This window comes from Cyprinodon variegatus, unplaced genomic scaffold, assembly GCF_000732505.1.
Source record: "Cyprinodon variegatus isolate N-32 unplaced genomic scaffold, C_variegatus-1.0 Scaffold423, whole genome shotgun sequence".
NCBI classification, from domain to species: Eukaryota; Metazoa; Chordata; class Actinopteri; order Cyprinodontiformes; family Cyprinodontidae; genus Cyprinodon; species Cyprinodon variegatus.
Window position 1 is genome coordinate 62248 of NW_015150876.1, and position 18504 is coordinate 80751.

Below are 18504 nucleotides of genomic sequence, written 5' to 3' on the forward strand. Positions count from 1 at the left end.
AACGAGAAACGTTCGGTTGCAGTAGCTGTATTAACATTTATATTATTTTAGAGATTATTAAAGTTTTATGAAACGTTTGTGTTTCCTCCACTGTTTCGCACTCAACCAAGGGTTCAATTTGACAACTGCCCTCTTGTGGCCAACGGGGTGTACTGCAGCGTATTGATACTGTTAAGTCTGCGTTAATATCTAAATAAATAATAAAAGCACTTCCCGTTAAAAACTTCAAAATAAAGATTCAAAACACTTTAGAAAGCATTTCATCAGCTGCCTGAATATTTTCACTCATTGAAATTCTTATGATAAACATTAAGAAAAAAAAAATAGTACTATACGTCATTTAAATACCATTCTAAATTTCTAAGCCTGCTTGAGCGGTTCCCTCCAAAATAAAGCTCTGTTCAGACTGGCAATGGAGAAACATCCTTTATTTTATATTGTCTATGCATCTGTTCTACATGAAAACAGATCCTGTGCATATATAACTACAGCGTGTAACTACACTGTTTACTGGGAATAAATATATCTATTGAGTGTGAGAGAGATTTATCAGAGACGTGAAAAAACTGACAAGGCTGATGAGTGACTTTTCTGTCAATTATGCATATAGCTGTAAAACTAGCCCAGATAAACCTATGCAGTTAGAGGTGACAGAACAAATCCCTGCATTTCCATCCACTGGCCTAAACATTTTGAACCCATTTGAACACATGACATTAGATAATACTCTTATGTGACTATGTACTGATAGGAAATTATGCAAACTCAATGCTGCTCAATACAGACTGAACCTCCCGGGGCTGAGTGTGTTGTTTCTGCTCTGGATGGAGGTCAGCTGTTTGTTGTCCATGAGTGTTTGGGAGGGGAATTGGGGTCAAGCAGTGGGTCAATCAAACTGATTGCTTGGTCTGCTGTTGTATGTTTTTTGTGACTATTTGTATTTATTGTTTTATTCCTCTGTACAGCTAACCCTGTTTGTTGTAAATGTGGCTTATAGCCAGCTCATGTAATGACAGGTGTTTCTCTGTTAGCAGAATAACTCAGCTACTGAACAGATTTAGATATAATTTTTGGAGAATGATGGTAAATATAAGGGTTAGTTACATTATTATTATTATTTTTTTTTTTTGATCTGGATTACTGTTTGGATACAGGAAATATTTCAAGGATTCCGTGACATTAAAATTGATCTTTTATGTGTGTCTCCAGTGGATTTAACTTACTACCATTTAAATTTATATTAGAATCAGAATTACATTTATTCTCATTATACGATTCCAATACAAGTCCAATGTTTGGGAGCCTTTGTGATTCTCCTGTCTTCTGTTCTTGCTGCTCCTGTTGTTACCTCTGAGCCAACAGGAACTGGAACTTTAAATTCTTACTGTTATCATGATCAGGATGAAGTTACACAGCTCTTTATAAACTCTATCCTCATTGAATCCTGTTTTACTGTTATCTATTCAGTCTATATGATATCTACTTTAGTGAACAACATTAAAACTTTAATGGCACATTACTTAATTAGGCAAAAAAAAAAATCTGGCTGAAAATTCTGTCAGCTGCAGAAATACATTTAATAGGCCTACAGTAAAAAAGATAATAATAAAACACCAAAGCACTCAGTTAAAAACTTAAACACAAAAAAATATATTCAACAGAAACTGGTTTATTAATTAAAAAAATACATCAGTTAATCTTTTTTCTTTTTCCAGATATATGCTTTAATATCAGTAGTATATTATTTCATGTCATCCAGGTTCAAACTTTTTAGGCCACTGGATGGAAAGGTAGGGATTTGTTTTGTCACATCACCGCTAACTGTGTATGTTTATCTTTTGTCCAGATATATGCCTAAATAATTGACTGAAAGAGTATTTCCTCATAGAAATAAAGTTCCACACACAGCCATCTGTCATAAATGTCCCATTTATTGAAGAACAAGGTTGTATAATATTTTGGCCTGATGGGGTGATTTAAAGTCACATTAACGCACGGCGACACCTGCTGGTCATTTCAGGTACCTGTCCTCAGTGTGACTCATCAGACTTGTCATGTTTGTCTTGTCTCTGACAAATTTCTCTCAGTAGACTCAGTAGATAGATTTATTCCCTGTAAAATCTGTCTATTTAAAGATGCATAGGCGACGATTAGGGCAGGAAATACAATGAAAGGAAGTTTCTCCATGGCATCCTGAGCAGGGGCTTTATTTTGGAGGGAACCGCAAGGTGGGCTTGGTCCTTACCAGTTGGTGGCGGCAATGCTCATTCCTAAGGTTTTTGCCAACCGCCATAAAAGTATCAAGAAGAAGAGGTGGAGGAGGAAGAGGAGGAGAAGAAGAAGTTGCACAAAAAGAAGAAAAAATAACCGTTTCTCCATTTCGTTGTTTTTTTTTTTTTTGCACAAAACTGAAAACAACTATTTTTTGTCTCCTGCTTGTGTATTATACCCAGGAAATGGACTGATAAAAAGCAAACTGTTCATTACATCCCGTAAGCAAAGGTTGTGCAATAAGCCTTAACCAGTAGACATACCAAAGATACCGATGACTATGTCTACGGGTACGACACTGCCCTCTTCTGGTCAATATTTGAAATTACTGCTTAAAAAATCTGTTAAACTCTCAAAACAAAAATAAAGTTATTCCTTTTCTATTAAAGGCGGGTGCATTTTTGTTCCATGGGTTTATTCATTTGTCATACATATTTTGTTAGAAGAAAAATATTGTTTTCCAATGATAACTATGTGAGGTAGGATATTTTGTTCTTTCCGATTTTCCAGGCCGTGCATGAAGGCAGCAGCGCCTACCTATAGTTCAGGTCCAGCTGATCTGAGTGACAATGATTCAGAGAGGCGTCGACTTGAAACGTGTTCCCACACTTGTACGAACAGCATTAAAATTAAATAAAAATTTCTCCATCTTTTGATTAGAGATTGTCTCTGTTCTCATAAAGAAAATGTCCGGATGGAGGAGACCCTAAAATGAGAGGTAGGTTTATATTGTTTTTAGATTTTTTTAAAATAGGAAAATTAACAATATTTTCTAAACTTTCTCAAACAGATTCACTTGTGTTTCACTATCAACACAAGTGAATCTGTTTGAGAAAGTTTGGAAAATATTGTTAATTTTCCTATTTATAAATGTTAGAATAAGATGCAAACATACAATGAAGAACAAGGCAGTTTCCGGCCAGAATTTTAATAAACCGGATAATCTAGAGTCGTTTTATGGGACTAATCACACTATAAAGCTTGTAACGAAGTGGATTCACAGGCGCACACTTTTAATTGATAGTTGGTTTCAAATATGACACACATGGCTGATTAACTAAAGAAACAGTCACCTTTATGCTTAATGTCAAAATTCTACAACTATTAGACTTTAACTGGAAGTTGATCCTAAACTCATGCAAATGTCAATAACGCTTTACATGCTCAATAAGGGGGGGCTGTTTATAAATACTAAGCATTTGAAAGTAAAACTTAGTGGTGAGTGGAATGAGGACATCATGGTGGCAAGTTTCTTTTCTCTCTTTTTTACCACAAAGTCCACAGGCATGTTATTTGAGTAGAGAATATTACAGCTTCTATTCCACACCATACCATAGCACTATTAAATGAGAGTAGTATGATTAATAATAAACTGTGTCTATTGTTCTTCAAATGAATGAATTGTATAAACTACAAAGAATCTTGAAGTCTTTCCTTAAATGCTTTATTTATTGTTTCTGATTTATTTATTTTTTTTTCTTATTTGGGACCTGTAAAAAAATGATTCCAGGCTAGAATTGAAATGTTTTTCATTTACCAGTATTTCTTAGCTCATAAACCAGATATTTGCTACACATTTTTTATGCTTTTTTTAAACTTCTATTTTGCTTACCTTGGGGTATTGAACCACTGTCCTTTTTTCTATTCTGGTGTCATTTTCTGTTTTGACACAACCTAAGTTTCCTCTTTTATAGAGGAAATAAAAAAAAGAACCGGCAGTCTGGTGCTGGTTCTTTTTTTTTCTCCCCTGCACATAATACTACTTTTCTTCTTAATTCCTCCTTTCTAATAATAAATTAGATTCATAGAAACATCAGCACCCATCATTACAGTTTATGTTAGAAATATGTCTATTAGTACATTATATGCTGGGAGAAATAACATTTCTACCAAATGAGTACCGGTACAAATAATATAAACAAGCTTTTTGAACAGAACTGAGTCTTCAGTAGAGATGGGCAACTATTGATATTTAAAGTTTAGAAATAAAGTCACTTTTCATACTGGCTATACAGGACATAATTACAACTGAAACAGCATGAGTGTCATGCTTAATATAATCAACAAGGATTTATTTTGTAATTCTAAGAGATTATTTTGAACCAAAACTGCGATTGCGAATTTCATTTTGATTTTCTTTAGCACTAACCACCAGCTTGTAGATATTTCACCCCAGAGTTCTTTTTTTTTTTTTTTTTTTTGCAGGACTTAACTGTAAACTTTGAAAAAAAAAATGCTTAACTCTACTTGCATGTTCGGATTTTAGCTGCAGCTCTCTCATTCTTTCAGTGTGGCAACATGCCCTCTTCAAACATTTTACCCCCACATAGAGAGCTGGAGTGAGAAATTTAGTGTGTTTTGTCACCTTAGATATAGTGGGATTAAAATTTAGTTCCACTGCAATTCTAGATTGCAATTATATTGCAAACGCAAGTAATTGAAAAGCCTAATTTAAAAGTATTAATAATTTTTCGGTGTTGTTTTAGATTGATCTCTAGAAAACATCTTAACATCTTTTTCTTCAAGTAAGTCTTGTTAAGTATTAAACACATTTTTATGGAGATATATAACACTTTACAGAAGTTATATATCACTTTAGGAAAAGATGGTACAGCAAATTTTTAAAGATGCCGATTAATGCATGAGGGCCTAATACTGATCTAGACATCACCACATTGTGAAATCTATAGAATCTAACCTTAAATCAACAAAACCATACACAGTGTCCCAAAATTTTATATATTAAATAAAAGTAAAGCCAAAATAAAAGCATGGACTTACACCCTGTCATTAAACTACTTGTAAAATGACATATAGTGCAGAAATGTTGGTCTTCACAACTTATTGAAGTTTTGCAGTACTGGCCTCAGTCATTATACCGCCCCCAATATGCCTGACAGTTTACGGAGGTGTGAGTGCTGCATTTAGTTATTACCAAATATGACCCTGTGCAATAGGACCAAAATTGCTGCTCTAAAAGACATTTCTTCAGAAGGCGTGTGGTTTGTTGAAATGTAACTGAGCAGTGTCAAAGGAAGCAAAAGCCATGTTTTAATTTTAGCGGGAAGACCATTTTGTCTGCATTTCAAATACAGCATTGAGGTTCAGCTTTATCTAATCGCATTCAGACTTAAACCTGGAGAGTCGCTGACGGGCATTTTGTCCATTTTTCTAAGCTTTTACAATCAGATAGTGGGATAAACTGAAAAAATCAGCATTGTTAAATGTTTTCCACTTTTGAATAATTTCACTGCTGATTAAGAGACTTGAAATAGTTTAAAAATGGCTTCTTCCTTCCCAGACAATAATTATCATTTAAGGGGATTTTATTTGTAGCATTTGCCTTTCTTAAACGACGAAGTTGCATGTTTTTAGACACACTCCTCTTTTATAGCCTTATCTTTCTGATAATGAGGTGAACCTGCTGTGTGGTCTGCTACTCGTCAGTATAGATCTAAAATGATAGAATCTGGTACAGAGCAGATCACTTTTGATCCCTGATGTTTAAATTCTTATATAAAGAATGTACTTTTCTCGCTCAGCATATATTTTTTTTAATTTCCCTTTGTCTACTCTTTTTTTTTTTTTTTTTGTCCTTCACAGTTTTGTTCATGGAGAACAACATGTCATCTCAATGCAATTCCAGCCATAATGTGACCTTCTTCTACAAACTAGTAGAAAAGGAGATCAGAGAAAACTGGACTACACGGGACTCCTTATTACTCGGACTAGGTTTGCCATTTTCTTTGATAGTGGTGCTGGCCAACCTGTTGGTGATGGTGGCCATCGTCTTAAACCACCGCTTCCACCTCCCCATATATTACTTGCTGGGCAACATGGCAGCAGCGGACCTGTTTGCAGGTTTGGCCTACGCTAACCTCATTCTCAACACTGGCCCCTGGACTCGGAGGCTTTCTAAGACCCAGTGGTACATCCGTTCCGCTTTGGTTGACATCAGCTTGACATCCTCTGTAGCCAACCTTCTGGCTGTAGCCTTTGAACGCCACCAGACCATCATCACCATGCAGCTGCACAGCACCATGTCTAAGAGACGTGTGCTGCTGCTCATCGTCTCCATCTGGGTTGCTGGAATCATCATGGGTCTGGTGCCATCGCTGTTCTGGAACTGTGAATGCGATCACAACGACTGCTCTACCATCGCCCCACTCTACAGCAGACGCTTCTTGATTTTCTGGGCAGGTCTCAACCTACTGACATTTTTCATTATGGTGATCATGTACTCCCGCATATTCTTCTATGTGAAGTGTCAGAATAGGAATGTGTCCCCTCACACCATGGAGGAACGACAGCAGACTGTCATCAACCTGATGAAAACCATTTCTATGGTTCTGGGTAAGAACAAATACTACTTTTAGGAATGTTTCATGTTGACCATTTTAAGCACAAACACTTTTTTTTTTTCAAACTATATGCATACCTTGTTCTTTAATTACAAATCTCAGTGCCTTTATCTCCATCTGTCTTTTTTTCTATCTTTGTTTGTTGGTTTAAAGTTGGAAATGTATCCGGATTTTTCCAGTGAATTTATCTTATGAGTTCAGCTACTCGGGTGACTCAGGTGGCTGCTATTGAGCAACCATTACATAGCTGAGACATGACTATAATCCGGGCTCATTCTGCAATAAAAGTTCACTGGAAAAACCACAAGAATGAATTCATGTTTCAGCAAACAATCCATATCTCTGCAGGTGCTTTTGTGATCTGCTGGACACCTGGCCTCATTACTCTCCTCGTGGATGGGCTGTTGGGTAAAAATAGCAACGCTAAGAAGTATGAGAAGTACTGTTTGGTGATAGCAGAGTGCAATTCTTTGGTCAACCCAATCATTTATTCCTTGCGGGACGTTGAGATGAGAAAAACTTTTAAATGGATCCTTTCCTGCTTGTGTCGGAAAGGAGACTGTCGGCAGAGGGAGTCTTTGCCAACAGATACTGGATCTCAATTGACAGAGGTAAATATTACTTGTTTTGCCTTTTTTTAAAAGCAACCTATAGAGCAGCGATCCCCAAAGTCAGTTGTTTTTTGTTTGTTTTTTTGGGGGGGGAATAATGTCCTGCAGGTTTTAGAGGTTCCTCTGCTTTAGCAGAGCTGATTCTGATGACTGCAGTTCAGCAAAAGCCTGTTAATCAACCATCAATGTAGATCAGCTGTGCTTGAGCAGAGAAACCTCTAAAACCTGTAGGACAGGGGCCCTCAAGGACCTATAAAGTCTAAAAGCCTCTGGGTTACAACTTTTGCTTCAATAGCTGCTGTTCAGTTTTTTCATTTCTTCGTCATGCATCCGATTACTGAGCCGTAAGGTTTCATTTCCTACTAAGAACAGATTTCCAGAAATAAGCGTGTTCATACCTGTCAGGTTATGCAAGGGCCGTTTAACGGAAAACTCTAACTCCATTTTAAGTAATTGTTTTCCACCTTATTGTTTTGAAAAATCTCATGGCTTTCTTGCAAAGGAAATGACAAACAACTTTGTTTTGTTCACAGAAAACTCTTACAACTCTTCATACGTACATGTTAGAAGATCAGGTGTTGTTGGAACCAGAGGACACAAAGAGATAACATATGTGGACGGCGCCTGGGGTATAATGGAGGAAAAAGCCAGCAGTTGTAACTCAAGTGTATATTTTTGAAATTAAACAGAAAAATACATATTTTTGCAATAGACAAGTTTTCCCGTCTCCGAATGTTTCTTGGTGGAGCTAAGAAATTCACCTTAATCAACAGATGGTGCAATCTCTCCTTTTATTACATTAGACTATCACAAGAGCATTTGTGACAACTTAGAAAATGAAACACTTCTAAAATGAAATACTGAAGAAAAAAAAAAGCACACTAAATTGTTTTATTAATTTTTCTAATAAGAACACTACAATTTTGTCATATTCTTCCGTTTTTGTTTTTACTCTTTCTAGATCAATTCTAAAGTTGAGGTATAAAAGGAGTTCATACAGACTCACAGGTCTGAAAACAGTGGGGTTATATACAAGAGAAATGGAAAGACAGAGGTAGAGAGAGGGGTAAATACAAGGGAAAGAGGGAGATACAAATATACTAATAAAAACAAATGAAGGTTTACAAAGACATTTGGTGCTGTGGAACTAAACCAAATGTTTTAAAATGTTAGTTTACCACAAGATAATTTTTAGAGGTTAAATCTCTGCTGCAAAATGCATGAGTGCACAACGTTTATATATTGACATCAAGTATTTAGGCATTGATGTTCCTGCTGTAATAAAACTCCACAGTGACAAATCATCACTGAGGCAACAAAGGGGAAAATTATAATCCGATTAATTAAAAAGGGATTTTTAAGGTCCAAACAGGAGAAAAAAAAAACAATAGTCCCACAGCACCACATTACATTTGTTCATCCTACACTGCAACTTGGTTATGTAACAAAAAAAAAACTAAAGATTATTCAAAGTCAATACAGAGTTATCATGAAGCCTGTGAAACGGTAGATATCAACCGAACAAAGTTTATAAAAGAAAAAAAGAAAATGTAGTGAAACATTACACAAACTGTACAGTGACATCCATTACAACAAGTAGAAAACAAAAAGGAGGGGTGCGTGATAATTTGGTGCGGCGGCGCCTTTACTCAGGACGCAGCCACAACAAGCTGCTGTGAGTAACAGGAAAAACAGGAAATATGGGATTAAACCTGAGCGATTTTAAAGCTCAGGTTTTGTTCTGTAACATGTTTCAACACTCTTAAGGCTTTCCCTTACTATCAAAATGCTTCGTTATTCACAGAGGTTTTATTGTATAAAACGGTTTCGAGAATGGAAAATCACCAAAATGATGCAGGCTTGTCCTAGATAAAGAGTTTCACTACACCCAGTGCTGCCTCTTTTTTTGGTAACAGAGGAGAGAGAAAAGCCCTTGCCCAATTGGCCATGAGACAAATAAAGAGACAGGGCAGAGCACTTGCTTTCATGCTCATAACAAAAATACAGGTGTTATTACGGCGTTCGCTCCATCCATCATTTATGAAGCCCCATTGAAAAAACGAAAAAGCGTCCAAAAGAGAAACCAACTTGAGGCACAACGACACCAAGAAGACACACGTACAAACAGAATTCCCTCCTCAGATGTAAAAGGCGACTGCGCACCAATATAAAAAAAAAAAAAAACAACAAAAAAACATTATTACATTTCTGAACTTTGTATATTTGGTTTTGGTACAACAATAGGTTGTTAAACATGTTGCCTCAGGCTCACAAGCTTAAATGTTTCAAGACGGGGATGAAAATCTAAGTTGAACCCCCGTCTTGTGTGTCATTAGCAGGTGGAAGCACCCAGTCTACATAATGCTAAAGTTCAAAGGAGCAGCAGCCCATTGGCTGGGATATCCCAGGAACCTTTTACGTCCACACAGACATCAACATGTGATGCACTTTTTTTTTTTTTTTGGTTTTGGTCTGACTGTAATAGTTTTTTTTACCTCTTATTTAACTTTTTTTGTTAATACAAATGAAACTAAAAAAGGAAAAGAAAACAGTATAACACATAGAAGTCCTACATGCATGGAAGACAGTCACATTTCTAAAGTTCATGTCACATTTGTTCCAGTAATACATCGATGCCTCACGATCTTTCCACCCTTTTTGTCATAAAGATGTCATATTGAGCTCGTTTTTGGTGGTGGCTGGTGCATTCTTGGTGAAACAGCATTAGATAATAAAACTACAATCAAACTAGTGGACAGAAAGAAAGAAGAAAAGTCTACAAGCCTTCTACCAACACCCCCTATTGATTAGCAATGGAAAGAGCTATCGGTTACATACGCTCAACCAAAGAGATTTTCCCTTCTCTGACCTTTTCTCTTCACACCAGCCCTACCGTCTTTTATCCTGCCTGTTTTTGAGCAGTGATCCCCTTCGCCATCTTCCTCGAAAGATAGAAATCCATAACAAGGATGCTAACATTTGTGCTTGACACATCTTTTTTCGTCAGCTCACAATGAAAAATAGTTGTTACTTTTGGGGATAACTGCTCGCACATTTGTGCGAACATCGGTTGCTCTTTTTAAAATCCTAACGGAAGGACACACTGATGCAACAGTGTATTGTGTTAAGTAGGCAGAGGGTAATCTCAGAGGAACACTGGGGCAGCACTTTGGTACAAGCAAGGTGAGCAGAGCTCCCTGGTGGTCCGTAACCACAGTTTGGCTGTCAAATGCCAAGGCTTCAGCAGATACGGGCAATTACACACAGTTTCCCAAAGCAAAGAGTTGAGTGTAAAGGTTAAAACAGCACATGAACAAGCCGTGGGAGTACTGTGTAAAGTTAACGTGCATATACACATAATGTACAGACATCATGATAATCTACACAGCTGGATGTGTTTCTCAAAGTCCTTGACAATAAGGATGTTTTCTTAATGTCTCTGAGCTCCATTCCTCTTTTAACTTTTAAAGAGTAGAGAATTGGAATGAAGGTGAAAGGAGAATTTCCTCCCAACTGATGTACAGCTGTCCTGTGGTCCAGAACAACGTGTGTGAATGAAATGTGTATACAAATTTATGTGGCCTGTGAACAGGAAAGTAATGGTTTAAAAAAAAGATTCAGACCACAGTAGGAATGAGAAGGCAGCAGAGAAAGCCGCCACATCAGTTGGAGGTGTCGGAGTGGACGCTGCCAGGTGGACCAGGAGGGGAGGTTACCGAGGGCGGGTTGGTGGTGTCCTGCCAGCTGTTAGCCTGCAATCCGACAGGGAGAGAGGCAGAACAGAAAGGAAGAGTGATGATTATTATTATTTCAGCATCTAATTGCTATTATTTTCTTTTTCTGTTTTCACCGACATGCACTTAGGGCAGCAACTAACAATCATTTTGAAAATCGATTATCTTTTCGCTTAATCGATTAATAAGTTAGCCAAAGGTTTCTTTAAGAAGATTTTTTTACAGAATTAAACCAGGTGAAACTGAAACTTTTTCCACTTGAGCAGTTCTGGATAGAGCATATGAACAGACAAAAACGTTTTTTTCTAACTTAAATGCAAAATGCTTTTTTTAATTACAATTTTAGTATAATTGCTGCTATGTCAGCTAAATGCATTTTTAGAGTCTCTATACTCCAGTTAATGATAAATTGATCGCTACATTAGTTGATTATTTCAATAATTGATTTCTCTGATTAATTGTTTCAGCTCTAAATGCAGCTATAATATTTATGCAGGGTTGGCATCAGAAATAAAAATTTAAGACTATCATAGAAATTTAGGACCTAAATTAATATTGCTAAGCCTACAAGAGGATGACTTTAAGCTATTTGTTTCCAATGTCAACAAAAACAACTGCTACAAAACTGCTAAGTTTCTGGAAAGAAATTGTTTAAAACAGCAGAGATTGTAAGAAAACATAAATCTTGTCAAAATCTTATTAAAATAAATTTCAGCTGCATAACAGCAGCTATAGAAACTTTAAGTACTAACATCCAGGCGATGAGGGGTAAAGAGGCCACTACTTGACAACTCCTCATAGCCGCCCGTCAGGTGTGTAGCACGGTGCAGGGTATCCACCTGTCAAACACAAACAATTTATAAATAAACTAACATTTTAATGACTGACATTTTATTCTGTAATTTCAACAAAATGCAGACGGCATCCACAAACTTCTGCAGAATGCAGAAAAAGCAGTCTACATTACCCACGCCCCCTTTGGATCATACTTTCAACCAGCAATTTTCTACCGTTCGTTTATGGAAGGTCCCATTAAGGGTGTGTTTAAGTTGACCCATCAAAATGACCCCTCTGATCAGCCTGGAGACATGATCACAGACCTATAGTGAACTACTACAAACTAGTAGTCTTTGATTCTCCAGCCTGTATAAAAGCATTACAGCAGAAATCTGTGGATTTTAAACACAGCAAAAAACACTCCAACTTGCAATAAATAATCACCAATTACAGAAACATTTTAACCCTTACTACACAGATAAGGGGGTAATACACAATGTTTGGATCTGCACAGGAACACGAGGACTCGCATGGACAGAAATGTTTGATACCTTTGGAAATAGAGGACAACCAAAAGGCAAAAAAACTGACCATTGATCAAAGAGATTATTGGTTTGAGCTCGATGTCTGACGAGGTTAAGAACTCTGATAGCCTTTGATAGCTTTTGACATAAATTCAAATCAAATGCAAGATAAAAAAATCAAAAAATCCAACTGTCCAATATTCCAATGTTCTCAACAGAAAGAATGGTCAGTTTGCACTATGGGGGGGGGCAGGAACAGGTGGTAATAAAGTCAGGACAGGATCTGACAAAAGGTCCAAAAGGGGAGTTACGCTACAAGGAAAAATTACAAGGATGCTCTATGGACGGTTTACACCACGGGGATCAATTCTATTCACTCTGCAGTCGTCCTCTTTTCATACCTGCAGATGTAGAGAGGGGGTAAAGTTGAGACCCTCACCATTGAGGGAGCGTTGGCCAAGGTAGGTATCACCTGCACGAGAAAAGCTTTTTGACCCTGGTGACCCTTAAGGAAATATATGCGTATGTGTAGCTGGCTTGACCTGCACTATTCATCCATGCACACTTGAAACCGGATTGATTAACACACCATATGCATGTTTCCTGTTTTTAGTCAACTTGGACTACAAAAAGAAAATTTTTTTTTTTTTTTTTTTTTTTAAATGTCTTAACTGCCTGAGATTTTCATTGAAAGATAAAAACACATAAGACAAGATATCATGAAGAAAAGGACATCAGCATATCTGGTTCATGCTTGGCTGTAATTTTCAGATTCCTGACTGTGTCCTGACTGGCTGTTTGACAATCATATGCAGGTATAGATTGTATGGGCATGCCCTGCTAAGGTAGCATAGAGGAAGTTTCTGATGTTTGCTGATCTACTAATAGAGTAGAATAAGTCCTGAATGGTCAGTCAGAAGAAACTCATTACTAAAAGCGATATAATAAACCAGATTTCCATTTCAAAATAGTACATGAACAAAGTGCTTACTTTTTAGGGACATCCTATGTAGTTTGAATAAACTAAATATTTATGTGCTTGGTTTTAAGGACCATTTCTATGCAGGCAGAGGGGAGGGGATTACTGGTTGTGCAGCTCTTTTTTCTCTGCATGAGGTGTTGGTGCAATCCAAAAACCAGATGCCATCATGAGGAAGGGACCATGTGGAAATATTCAGGCAACACCTTAAGACATAACCACTAAGCTGAAGCTTAGGTGACTAATAATGCTGCCAAGTTAGTTAAAAGACAACACAGTATACATTTTGGAGAAGCCCGGATCCATCTATGAAATAAATAGTCAGCAGAGCTAAAAAGGTGGTGTACAAATACCATTACTGTAAATTTAGCAAAGTCCTATGAGACTGCTTGTGGAAAAATACCAAATGCATTTGACCATAGCGGTGTAGTTGTAAAGATGTTGTAAACATTTTGAATTGGAGGAGCTTATCTGGTTCATTGGTCAGATAAGGTCAGTAAACCACCACCTTACAACAATGGTTTGTTTACTGGATGTTGCAAGAGGAGATATTGTGAGACTTTTCACATTGAGAGGGTTTGAGGGTTAAAGCATGCCGCCAAAACATTCCTGTTCAGTTTGCAGCAAGTGCTGTAATCAGATTTTACTAGATTTTAATCAGTTCCATCAGAAAGGAAGTCTTGTTGTGACTCACGTTGGAAAAACTATTACCAAAACATCTGTGATGAATACCCTGATCCTCCATGGAAACCATGTCCATCTTTACAACTCAACCTGAACAGAAGTCTGCTGAACATAAAAAAACAGCTAGAACATTAAATTACATTAATCCCTGTAAAGATCCACCAACTGAACGAGATACATTACTAGTTGGAAATGGTGTAAACAGAAATTTAAGCAAAATGTCAGGACTTGGGTATTTCATCAGAGACACAAAACGGTTGAAAACGAAAGCAAACTTCAGGTCAGCTTTAAACAAAAGTTAAAAAGCTAGAAAAGTCTCAATGGGTCATTTATAAGCACATCTAGAAATTAGGAGAGATTAGGTCAATACCTGAGTTGGGTGTTGCTGGAGAGTTGGCCTGACTGGCTTGCGCTGACACATTTGCAGCATCCACCGCCGTTTTAACTGCGTACAGGTTCGCTTCTTCTTGGAACTTACCGATGTTCTTCTTATAGCGTATTCTCTTGTTGCCAAACCAATTAGACACCTGAAGAAAAGATGGATTTAATACTGAATAAACATTTATTAAGCCTCAGCATCCCTCTGAGGTTGAGGACAAACAGCATATTTAACTGAATATGGCAATAATGAAGCTAATAGTTTTAGCTTCTTAAGAACTATTTTCTTTCCCTTTAACATTTTGAACATTAGCTAACCAAGCCATTCACCTGAGACACAGTTATCCCACACTTTTTGGCCAGTTCCTCCTTTGCTTCCTCACTAGGGTAGGGGTTAGACAAGTGGGAGTAGAAATACTCGTTCAGCACTTCTGTTGCTTGCTTGTTGAAGTTGCGCCTCTTACGTCTGAAACGCACAAAAGATGTAATGAACAGGCTGGAGTAGGTATTTGCAGCGCATTGATTCATTGACAAAGTATCTTTGCATATGAATACAGTAAAAGTACTGCCAACACACAAAGACAGACCTGGCATCGAGGAAGCGTGAGCGTAAAATCATAACCGCCTCACAGGTGCTCTGTTTGAGCTGCATCTGAATGGAGCTAAATTTACGGTGGATTATGGCCACCATGCGTTCAATCTCCTTGGGAGAGATGGGCCGTGTGCGAGACTGCTCCCTCAGCAGGTTCATTACATGGTTGGTGAACTCGCTGCAGGCCTGGGAAAAAAAAAAGACAGACAGACAGGAGTTAAGTGCTGCTGTTAAAAGATGGGATATATGTGGTACCATGTGTTGCTAAACAGTGCTGATTTGCTGATTAGAGTTGCACTCATCAGATGACTTCATTTCATTAGTAAGTTTCTAGTAACATTTCGGCAGCAATAATATAGGGTGCTGCTATGGCATGGAGGTAGAACGCATGACCATCGCAGTTTCGGGTCCCGGTCCTGCTGATCTTTGCTGAATGTGACCTTCTAACCCACTTACCTGTCTCCATACTTTCCTAAATGACAAAATAAAGGCCACCAAGGTCTTAAAAAAAAAAGAAGTAACAATAATATCTGTTGTTTTAAATCTTTAACTGGGCTTATAAAGGGAATTTATTTTTTCTATCTTGAGGAAAACACTGAAGATTGATTTGTATATAAAACAGAGACAATATGGATGCTATTAATGCAAAGGAAGCAGTTATTTTTCTCTTGTTTACTAAAGCAGCGATCTGAGCCAATCAAACAACAGTGGCCAACTCCTGCTTCTGATTATTTGAACGATGCCTCTAGTTAGGGCTGGGCAATAAGATGATACATATCGTACAGAAAAGTCTCTGTAAGTGCTAAATCTATTCTATCCTTTCTAACACCATTTTATTTTGTATTCAAGCAAATATACTTTTTTTTTTGTCCACAAAGAAGTGCTGGCTTGCGGTTTTGTAACAGGCCAAAGCTTTATGGCTTCTGACTAAGCTACAGGTTTGTAACATCCTTTACATTACTTAACTCATGAGAGCTGATAGATGCAGACGCAGGAGGCTGAAGTTTTAAACCAATGGATGCAACAAACAGAAACAGCTATGCAGGCAGACCAAGATGAAGAACTTTTACCAAAAAGAGGGGTACGTCTGATTTGGTTACATTTAGGTGTCAAGAAGTCGGACACAGAGCAGAAAAAGGTCATTTGCAAACTATGCTACAAGACTGTTCCCTCACCTAAAGAAGAACCACGAGGTTCAAAAATGCGAGGTTAAGCAAGTTGTGAAATAGTGGGAGGAAGTTGCAAAAATATAATCTATAGCCTGTCGAGGATAATGGAGTCGTTAGCCCGATGCACCCCGTATGAGAAAACTTCTCAGCGCCGTAAAAAAATTACAGTTGCCATCGCACATTACATGTGTAAAGACAAGCTTCCAAGACCTTATTAAAGTCCTTGACCCGAGGTACTGTATACCCAGTCATAAGCACTTCAGTCTCACTTTAATTTATTCATTTTGGTAATTCCATTTAAATACATATAGTATTTTGAAAAAGAATGTGAAGGCTACGGTAGCGCCACCACCGCCTCATCTTTTGGCATCTGATGCATAGATATCGCAGCAATACACTTTATTTTGCTCATTTGTGAGAGTTCTTTAAATGTCATTTCAAAATAAAGTTAAACAAAAAAGTAAGCAATTATATTGTTGTGTCATATTTTTCAGAGATCAGCTGAAAAAGTACTTAATTGGGGCATATCTCAATATATAAAGTTATTGTGATATAAAATAGTCCATATCATGGACATGTCATGTCATATATGATTTTTTTTCCATATCACCAAGCAATACCTCTAGTAATAGCTATAAACAACAGAAATTGCAGTAGTTAAGATTCCTGAAAAATAATAACCATCCATGTGATAGAAAAGTATCTAAGATTTTTTTTGTTTCCCATTATAAAACTTATTTCTTTCCTATTAATATCTTTATTTTGTTCAGTATTTACCAAATGAGGATTAAGATAAGCCCAATGTCAACATTTAATTTTGATCAGAACAAACCTGTTCATATTTCTCCAGCTCTGAATGATATATCTGACGGATTTGGGCAAGTTTGGCTCTGTAGTCGGAGTGTTCAATGCTGCTGTCGGTAGGTGAGCCCCCTGCTGCGGCTGCAGCTGCGGCTGCTGCAGCCGATCCTCCGCCTTTCTCTGGGCCTGAAACTCCCTCTGCAAGCAACATGTTGTCCAACCTCATAATTTGGGGGTCTGGAGGGTCTTCTTCCTGCACACCTCGTATACTCAGGACTGGTGGAAAAAAAGAAGAAAGGACAAACAAATCAGCTATAAATCTAAGGAAATACTCTTAACAGTGTATCTACTAAAGCTTCACCGTTAAGAAAAAAGAAAAAACAGCAAAACTCATCATCCAAGTCCATTTTCTGTTTAAGGTGAATTTCTTCTAAATGAACAGCAGAGGGCAGTATGGTCTCTCCGTGGCAGGCTGCCAGAGATAAGGGCATGAGGCATGAGGCCAGTAATAGAAGTGCATGTGCTGTCACTATGAGCCCCAGTGGCCATAAGTATAGTTATCAGTTGCTGCTCTCCACCACTGTATTATACCAGGACCTCTGTCAGCCTACAGCCTCGCTCTCATCTCTCTCTCTCACACACATACATTTACAGACACATACACACTCACCCTTCTAGACACCACTCTGTTACTCAGGTTTTAACTTCAGACAACCCTTTCTCAGGACCTGCAGCCTTTTACACTTCACTAAATTTCCCTTCGCCTCTATTGCTTTTCTATCATTCAACTTCAGAAAGTAAAAGAAGCTTCTAACACAGTTTAAGTCCCTCACCTTAAAACAAAAGTTTAGAGAATTAGAACATGGAAAATTATAAAAGGATCCTTATGTATATGTTTGGATCCCTTTTAAAAAATTGTACGTTGGCTGTTTAAAATATTCACGAGTTTAGTAATTTTTCTTTTTCAATATTTTGGTCCAACTGGCATAAATACAAAATAATGTTTGTAACATATTTTGTTTTATAGGATAAATACAGGTTCAACATGTGTTCACAGACTTGATTTCCTTTAACAGGACACTAGATTCAGGAGACTAAGTGAGAACCAGAGCAAGACAGATCCAAACAGTATGGATTAAAATAACGGCCATGAATAATCCAGCTACTATGGTTGTTGTATAAGGCAAACTTTCCCTTTAAGGTTATTCGCATTTGTCACTTCTCAGTGATTTCTAAACTTATGAGTTCATTTTAGAGTGAAATTAGTATCTCTTTCAAAATGTCTGCTGCATTGTAGAGTTTAATGGTTGCATTTCTTCAAAGTTATTTAAAATCATATGTCACGTGAAGCGATCAAGGAGGGCCCATAGGAACAGTGGGTTTTAGTGCAACATTTTCTTTTTTCTCCAAGTTATTTTAGTAAGTCTTTTCCAGCATGGTACCAGGCTCACCTTAGCCTCTTTCCTCCTGTTTTTTATTGTTTCTGCTTGCCTTTCTCTCTACCTTATGTTTCTTCTCCACCAAAGGCACATTCCTGCTGTGCTGTGTTGCTCCCCCATCTCAGGGCTTAGGAATGCAGCAGACCAAGTTGCCTGAACTAATGACCCTGATTCGCCCATCTCT

General features: G+C 37.5%; 2 protein-coding genes across 3 annotated transcripts in view; one reads left to right on the forward strand and one right to left on the reverse strand.

Annotated features, from left to right (window-relative positions):
• The first annotated feature begins 5878 nt into the window (after positions 1-5878).
• lpar2 (lysophosphatidic acid receptor 2) lies at positions 5879-8119 on the forward strand. Its single transcript, XM_015388453.1, has 3 exons — positions 5879-6624; positions 6981-7243; positions 7777-8119. The coding sequence occupies exons 1-3, from the start codon at positions 5883-5885 to the stop codon at positions 7849-7851; spliced, it is 1080 nt and encodes a 359-aa protein (XP_015243939.1). The 5' UTR covers positions 5879-5882; the 3' UTR covers positions 7852-8119.
• The window catches only part of pbx4 (pre-B-cell leukemia homeobox 4), a 32270-nt gene continuing 21781 nt past the window's right edge, over positions 8016-18504 (reverse strand). For both annotated transcript variants that reach the window (XM_015388450.1, XM_015388452.1), the window contains 6 exons: positions 16913-17157; positions 14907-15097; positions 14650-14785; positions 14312-14468; positions 11730-11816; positions 8016-10995 (listed from right to left, as the gene is read on the reverse strand). In XM_015388450.1, the coding sequence (XP_015243936.1) occupies positions 11773-11816; positions 14312-14468; positions 14650-14785; positions 14907-15097; positions 16913-17157 (773 nt within the window). In that variant the 3' untranslated portion in view covers positions 8016-10995; positions 11730-11772. The remainder of the gene's footprint in view (positions 10996-11729; positions 11817-14311; positions 14469-14649; positions 14786-14906; positions 15098-16912; positions 17158-18504) is intronic.